Source organism: Malurus melanocephalus, unplaced genomic scaffold (genome assembly GCF_030028575.1).
Source record: "Malurus melanocephalus ecotype Western Australia unplaced genomic scaffold, MMel_1.1 scaffold_385, whole genome shotgun sequence".
NCBI lineage: Eukaryota > Metazoa > Chordata > Aves > Passeriformes > Maluridae > Malurus > Malurus melanocephalus.
In genome coordinates this window covers 701,009-709,761 of record NW_026623617.1, presented here as the reverse complement: position 1 = coordinate 709,761, position 8,753 = coordinate 701,009, and the positions used below count along the sequence as shown (strand labels likewise).

The 8,753-nt window shown below is 39.7% G+C and overlaps 1 protein-coding gene across 1 annotated transcript in view; it reads right to left on the bottom strand.

The window, feature by feature from the left end:
• Positions 1-7,581: 7,581 nt before the first annotated feature.
• HHLA1 (HHLA1 neighbor of OC90) overlaps positions 7,582-8,753 on the bottom strand; it is an 11,154-nt gene continuing 9,982 nt past the window's right edge. The window contains 2 exon segments of the mRNA XM_057379063.1: positions 7,582-7,723; positions 8,365-8,521. Coding sequence (XP_057235046.1) covers positions 7,582-7,723; positions 8,365-8,521 — 299 coding nt within the window.

The following is an 8,753-nucleotide window of genomic DNA, read 5'->3' as shown; positions in this document are numbered from 1 at the left end:
TATCAAAGCCATGAAGCACTTGATCAGCTCACTAACACCTTGGGAAGCCCGGAAGTGTGCTGGTGTGTACTGGTGTGTACTGGTGTGTACTGGTGTGTACTGGTGTGTACTGGTGTGTACTGGTAAGTCACATCTACTTCAGCTCAAAAACCAGTCTCTATTAAACAGATGTTGCTGCTGAGGATATGCTAACCCTTGTCTTCCTGTGCTCACCTGAACAGTAGCCCTTACTGGGATAAATCATTAGAATGATATAAAATTGTTTTAGTGCTTGACTATGTCCCGAATACTCTGTAAYTCTGTGCTATAATTTGAAGCAGAGTTATTTGAAGTGATTTTGTTTTTCTGAGTCCATCTTGGTTATTGCCTTATTACCTCTTTGTCCCTMTTTCTATAACTTTTTATATTTTAAGTTGATTGTCTCTTTTTTGTTTTGAAGAAGCTGTGGTAGATTTGGTGTATTTTCAACACTCTCATTTTTTTTTGTTTGCCAAGCCCTGAGTTAGAGTGAAATGTAATATTCGTTCTCTCTCTTCYTGTTTTTTAACCTGTTCTTTTCCTCTGTGGGATTTCAGAAGACAGTGTTGCTTTGGATTTATTTAACCTTGGCTTTAAAAAAAATGTAGAAATTAAAGGATATTTACTGTCTCAAGAATCTAAAAATTGAAAACTGAAAAGGCCCATAGTGTTAAATTCATGATATAAGTTATGTCTCAGAATAACTGGCATTAGGAAAGCTGTCCTTTTTCTCTATAAAAGATTCTGGGAAAGAGCTGACAGTTGTCTTGCTCATCTGTTACATTTTCCTGCAATCAATATGGGTGTAAAAGAGTAAAGCAGAGTTGTGGGGGGTTTAGATATATGGCTTAATTCTATGTTTAGCAAAGGATTAGGAAAAATAGGATTTGGGTTTTTTTTATATCATCTGTAAGTGCTTTCTCAGGATGTCCACAACTTTGTGGTGTGAACAAAATTTTGATGGTAACAGTCATATGCCCCCAGCAATAAATGTCTCAAGTTCAGTTGCAGACATGAATAGGAGATTGAGTGAGGCAGGAAGAGATGCTTCYTCTTATGTCATTGTTTTTCCTGAAATTCTTGGTCACAGCCAGAAGCTTTTAGATAAAAAGCAGCCCATCAGAAGTCTCCTTCACTGCAGCAGAGCTAAGGGGAGCAAATCGCTTTCCACAAACCTGAAAAGGTCTCCCAACAAAACTGGCCTTTTCATAGAACTGGAACAAGTCTGTTGAAAGCTTCATGGCCATGAGGAATTCAGCTTTGGACAAATAATTGCAGAATACCACAACTGAATGCTCTATTTGTGCACGTGCATGCTAAAGAAAAGCTAWCCCTTATTTTGTGGCTTAAAGCCTGTATTTCCTCTGCAATGACAAACATCCCCTGAGCACATCAAGTGCAACCAGAGGCAGGTTTGACACACTGCAAAACACCACAGCTCAAACCAAGTGTCTGGTGAKGAACAGCCATTACTCATTTGGTCCTTTCAGCAAAATGTTTGAAAAACAGGAAAGTCCCTTGAATTGAAATGCATCAGAGGAGAAAATTGATAAAACCAGATTCCAGGGTTACTGGAAACTGGGATTTGTCCAGTATCCTTGCACTTAGTTCCTCTCAGCAGACTGAACTGTGTACACCCAATTAACTCATAAATGATTGAAGTTCCCCTGGAGAGGAATCTCTGCTCAGGGTCAGCAGTTTGGTAAACCACTGGCTCTTCTAATCCTCTCATTACCAAGAACAATATTTCTAATTGTCACCTAGTCAAGATCAATGAACCAATGTTTGCTAACAAGATTGCTTACTTTTGTTTGATTTAGGGGTGGGGGGAACAAAGAGAAAATTCTTTCTGGAGTAATTATTGTCTTTCCCTCTTTTGGTGTTGTGCATTTGGAGCTACTGGTCCTATGGCAATCATTGTAGAGCCACTGAAAGATTTAATTACCAAAATCAATCCTTGAAATTTCAGAAGACCCTGGGGATGTCAAACTCTCTTACCTCTCTAAGACCTGCTAAAAAGCTCGGCACATACTCTATGGAGACTTGTGTGACACATCTGTGCTTGGGCTTTCCTGCTGTATATTTTATCCATGGAATTTCTTTAAGTTCAGTTACATATAAAATTGTTTATAAAATTTTATTACATATAAAATTGTTTCTGGACTGCATCAGTGATTTTCCTACCTGACAAGAGTTTTCTGAAATCTTGCCTAAAAAAAGCCCATCAACAAAGATCAGTGCACCTGCAGTGTTATTTTTCAGTCATGGCTCACTAAAATGTAACACAGRGCATGGATGCACTCATTGTAATCCCTGGGAAGCAGAAACCTGGACTAGGCCAGGAAAAGTCAGGGTGAAGCAAACCCAAACTATTTGATTTATTCAAGGTAAATCACAYTAATTCCTCTCAAAGATGCTATTTCACACACAGATATTTGCTTCAGACTCAAAGYAGAGATCAGCAGCATTGATCCCACACAAATAGAGAGAAATAATCCTCTCCAAACCTAAATGTGGTAACACCTTAAATCTACATGCTCTGATTGTACTTAGCTAGGGGGAAAGAATCTAAACACTGCTGCACAGCCTTTTAAGGTTTTGGGGAATTCTCCTTCAAATGTTATGTCAGAAAAATGTATGAGTGTCCAGATATTTTTGAGTGCACTATCAACATTAAAAATATTCTTTTTTTCTTTTTTTTCTTTTTTAAGAAGAAATAAACAGTGCTGGTATTCTGGCATTTGCTATCACTGCAGTGGGAAATGTGAATATCCTTCCTGATTTTGCTCTATATAGTARGAGTTTTAAGGTTCAGCTTCATCATTTTAGCCCATGTGTTTTGTCTTAGACCTGTTTCTTTTCTGAATTCCAATGCATGCAACCCCTTAGAAGAGAGGCAGATGGTGAAGTTGATGTAGGTCAGTGCAGAGTTTGTCTGTGCTGAGGTGCTGAGTTTTCTCTTTCCTTTATATAATATCCCCATGGATTGACCAGAAATGGCAGTAGACATTGTAAGAGTTCTTCTCTTCCCTTGCACATCACAACCTTTACTAAATTCCAGTACAGTGCAGAGACTGCGGAAATTTGAGGTGCTCGGCCATCCCTGACTCTGGGAAGTTCATTCACTCATGACAATAAAATCTGAGGAGTTATATGAAGAAAAAAAAACCTTATTCATAGTAAAATTCAAAAGAGGAGCTTTAGCTGAACAGGGGTTACATTTCAGGATGCACAGAATGGTTTGGAGAATTAAGACAATGCAAAGGTATTCAAAGAATAGTATCTCTTTACGTGAAAGATAACTTTTGGAGTCTAAATTGCTTAAATAATGACAAAATGCTGGCAAGCAGAAATTGCAATTTTTTTGTTATTTTTAACCCCACTACATGTGTTCTTTTGCTTCACTACAAAATATTTTATAAGTGCTTAAAAAATAAACTTCTTTGAGTGCATTTGGGTGTCAAAAACCGAAATTTGAGGGGAGATAAGGTGTGTTTCCAAGGGATTGTTTCCAAATGCACATACATAAAAACCAGTATTTTGGCATAATGTCAAATAATCATAAAAATATGTTGCCACTTACCACTGTACACCACCATGGACATAGACACCAGCAGAAATACAATCATTTTTTGTTTAATCCAAAGACAAGAAAAAAGTCACAAAGCAGACTGGTGTGCCTGGTGAGTAAATTAAATAAAATATTAGACAGAATGTTATTGCTTGAGTCAGGGAGTGGGRAGACCTCATTTTAGGAAATCATTCCTTTGTAGCCTGGATATATTTCTGCTTGATACAATTCAATTTTTACCCTTATAGTAAATGCACATATTACAGGAATAATTAGCCTTATATATCCTTATTTTACCCATGTCCTCTGTAAGTCTGACCAACAAGATTTATTTTGATATTGCTTTAAGTGAGTCAACAGACTCTGTGAGAGTGTCATTTGGCAAAAAAATGATGCACTTGTAGTTTTTTGTTTTGTAAACAGTTTTCACATCTTCCTTGATCTAACAGGATGTTCAAACAATTCTTATGTTAAAATGTGAAACACTGTGTAAATAAAAAATTTTTCTGAGATTGTGTCTATGGAATCCAGCTTGTCTGCAATCCATTATATTTGTTTCCTATCACAAAAATGTGTAGTCAAACATTTATTCTAATCTGTGTTGAGGCTGATCTAATCATAAGTTTTCCTGAGGAGAAACATTATGTTGTTTGGAGATCTTTGAGAAATGCGTGTAAAAAATTCCTCTGTATCTAAAATTGCTGCACTAGTATTCATTAAAGAGAAGGTGATAGATTAGTTTTTAACTGAAGTCACAGAYTACTTTAAATTTAGAATGATTTTCCAAGTAATTGAGGCATAGAGCTTTTTATACCCAAATAAATGAACATACATAAATATACATATATATATATGTATATATATGCTTTCAAATATGTTCCTACTTTATCTGCTTTTCTGAGCTCAAATACTGAATTCATTTCTATCAGAAAATCTTGTATAATATCTATCAGTGTATCTTGTATTTTCTATCAGAAAATATTTCATCAGGAAGTGAGTTTCTAAATCTAACAGCTTTAAATATTTATAGTCTATTTTCCCAAATCTCTTACCTACACTTTTATCTGTAACTCCAAAGTCACAAATAGCTTATTCTACAATATTTTCCTCCTGCTTCCCTTAATATAGAGWACATCCAGAAAGGCTTACCTTGAGGGATATTATCCGAAAGCAGTTGGATGGAGGACAAATGGRTTTCAGCAAAGTCAGTACTAAGTTATTTATACCCACTTGGATATAAACCTCACCCATGTGATCACTTCCTTTATCAAACCCWCTTCAGCATTTATTAATTAATTCTTCCACGAGATTCCTTAGAGTCATTATGCCCTTAGTGTATCTGGTAAGATGGCTCCAGCCATGTAAAGGATCCATACTGAGGAGTCTGTTCTGCAGGTGCATTCACCATATAATAACTTTCCCTAATACTCAGRGCTGTAATTAAGTAACAGTCATCCCATTGTTATTAATCACCCACAAAATCTCTGGGGCTTGTGAATATGGCTTTAATAGCTTAGCAAGAGGTAGTGTTCAGTGATGAAAGACAAGTGAGAATTTACACAGCTTTAAACACTGGCATTCCTCAGGGCTGGGAAGTCTTCTCTCATCTCTCCACGGTGGCTCCGATCCAAGGCTGAGTGAAATCCAGGAGAAGGTTGATTCAGTGAGCTTTGGGAAGGCTTCTCCTCACGGGGAAGGTGTGCTKTCTGCTGGGAACAGACACAGCTACCCTTCAAAGAGTCCATCAACAAAGGCAAAGTGTCCACTCAACTGTAGCATGGAGGAGTGAGGAATCTGACAATTGGCAATTGTAAAAATACTTACGTGAGCAAAAGGCTCTTTGACTCTGTGACCTACATGGTTTTTGGGAAGGCCTTTGACACGGTCACCTGTGAGATCCTCACAGAGGAGCTGTTGATATCTGTGCTGGGTGTGCTTGGAGGGGTGGGGTGAAAATGGACCAGTGGGGCCCAGAGGGTGGTGGCCAGAGACACAAAGTCTGTTTGGGAGCCAGTGACTGCTGGTGCATTCCAGCACTCAGTGCTGGCTCCAGCCCTGCTTGGCATCTCCATTAATGATCTGATGGGGCAGGATGGACCCTCAGCTGGTGACACTGACCTGGGATGAGTGGCTGACATTTCAAAGGCTCGTGCTGCCATCAGAAGGACCTCAACAGGCTGAAGAAATGGGCCAACAGGAACTTCATCAAGTTCAACAAGTATAAAGTCTTGCACCTGAAGAGGTGCAGCCTCCTCCACAAAGGAGCTGGAAAGGACCTGGGTCCTGCTGGACACAGGGTTGAACTTGGCTGAGGAGTATGCCCTTGCAGCAGAGAAGGCTCAGGATGTCCTCAGCTGCATTTGGCAAAGTTCTGCCTGCAGATGGAGGGAGGGGACATTGACCCTCTGTTCTGCACTGCTGAGGCCTCACCTGCGGGGCTGTGCCCARTTCTGGGCTCCTCAGGGYAAGACAGACAAGGAAAATCTTGAGAGAGTTCAAAGAAGGGGTGCAGAGATGATGAARGGACTRRAACCAYRAGGAGGGGATGAGAGCTGGGACTCTGCACTAGAGGAGCCTCAGGGGGATCCTCACTGCCTGTGCAACCCTGAGGGGAGGGTATAAAGGGGACAGGGCCATTCTCTGTCCAGCAGTGCCCAGTGACGAGAGGAGAGGCTGAGAAAGCTGCTGGGACAGAGTGAGATCTCCCAAGCATTGCAAAACCACGGCCATGTTACCATTCCCAGCTCACTGCACCCACATTCCTACTCATTCCATTGTCAGCTGTGATTRCTGCTACTCCAACCTATCCTGCTCTCCGACAGGACAGAAGTGCTCTCATGCTRTTGAGCACAACAGTGAAATGTATTTTAGAAAAGAACTGCACATCCCACATCTCCCTGGGGTCAGCAGTGCTTATGGTGCCACTTTTCTCCTTGGCTTTTCCTTTGAACACATCTTTCTTCAGTGAAACATCAATGTGCAGCAGCGGTAGAGAAAATAAACTTATTTAAAAACAACATTAATGTACRCTGGGAAGATATTGCTGCAGCATAGCAGAACATGGGATCATGCAATGATTTGGATATTCTTTCATTTTTTAGAATTTTTTTTAGCTCACTGGAATTGCATACAAAGGACATGAAAKCCAGGTTGGAWGGGGCCCTGAGCAACCTGATSTGGTGGTGTTGGAAGSAGATGATCTTTAAGGTTCCTTCCAACCCAAACCATTCTATAATTCCATGTTTCTGTTAATCCTGGTGAACTCACACAAGTAAATCTCAAAGCACGAGAGGTGTGGTCACTTCCTGGGCTGACCCTCTGCATTACTTGCATTGCTGAAGCAATGGAAGCTCTTGATTTAGAAGATAATTTGCATGTGTTTAACACCAGAGAGTCCTTCTCTTCAGTGTTTCAGTTTGCTTTTAAGCTACTGTGCATTTCTTCATTTTGATTACTATGTCTTAAATGTCGATAAAACTAATAGAAACTATTTGCATTCACTARCCAACCATGTAGACATCCTTTATAAAATAAGATTTTTTAAAAGCCTTTCAATGCTTTTATTGCAGTTACATCACCTGTATAAAATATTTCTGTTTTTACACATTATTTTTACAATGCCTTGGAGGAAGAGATATTTCTAAGTTAACATGTGGTTAATAGCTTGTCTTATTTCAAATATTTGCAAATTACATGTTGCTTTCTGATTTTTACATTGAGAAATCAAAAAGACAACTAAAACTGCCACCAGTCTTCCAACTCGCAGTAAAATTTCTCAGTGCTCTAAACTGATGTACAGATGTTTTTAAGGCATTTTTGCTTTAATGCTGGAAGAACACAAGAAAATTTTAGTTAGAAGAGGCTTCATGAGAAAATACTAAAACATATATGAAGATCAAATAACACTTTCTTAAAAAAAAATCCTTAATTTGCTGGATAAAATAGCTATCTGATGAAAGACAGCAAATATTCTATGGATATATAAAAATCTGTTATATCTTCATAATAAGGTATGTAGAGATATAGAGATACAAATTTAAAGTGTACTTACTGTGGGAATAAGCCACTCTTTTGACTCTTTCACAGACATAACTTGCATTTTTCACAAACCAGGAATAGTACTCAACACAGTACCTGAAGATGCAGTTAGATAGGAGATGTAGTTAGAGATAAGAGTCTTGTCTTTCATGAGGAGAGGGACTTTGGACAAGGCCATGTAGTGACAGGACAAGGAGGAAAGGCTTCAGAGTGAATGAAGGCAGGTTTAAATTGAATATTAGGAAGAAATTCTTCCCTGTGAGGGTGGTGAGGCCCTGGCACAGGCTGCACAGAGTGGATGCCCCAACCCTGGCAGTGTCCAAGGTCATCTGGGATGGAGTTTTGAACAACCTGTTGTAGGGGAAGGAGTCCCTGCCCATGGCAGCAGAGTTGGGTCTAAATGGTCTTTAGATCCCTTCCAACTCTATTCAGTCTCTGATTCGGTGATAAGCACAGCTTATCCTGCTCCTGTTACTGAATATGGAAATAAAAAGCTCGATTCCCACCTCAATGGTGTCATTAGATATTTGAGAAAATGCATCCGGGCTTTTTTCACTTAGCTACAATATTGAGGGCAGATCAGGTACTGAGGAGAGCACTGGGACACATTTGGGTCTCAACTGGTGGCCAGGAACCCTCAAAAATAATCACTGGTGATTGAAAATTGTCAGCTGGGGAAAAAGTCTGAAAGAGTAGTTCAAGCAGACAGAGAAAGAAAAGYTAGTGCCCGGTTTTACCTCATGGCTTCCTTTCTGGAATATCTTCTCTGACCGACACAGAGGCACAGCTGAAAGAACCKACAGAGCTCCATCACACAGGGACTGATCTTCTGCACCATGAGAGTGACAGGAGGAGAGGTCACACGGGGGTCTCTGAACATTGCTTGTGGGCACCCTGGGGAAAAAACACATTTCTGACTTGTCCCACTAAATCTCTTACTATACCTTGTCTGGTCTATGAGCTCCAAATGTCTTTCCTACTCCAAAAAATAAGGATACCCCTGAAAATGCCATCATCCTCAGGCTCTGAATGGAGAAAGGAAAGGAAAGGAAAGGAAAGGAAAGGAAAGGAAAGGAAAGGAAAGGAAAGGAAAGGAAAGGAAAGGAAAGGAAAGGAAAGGAAAGGA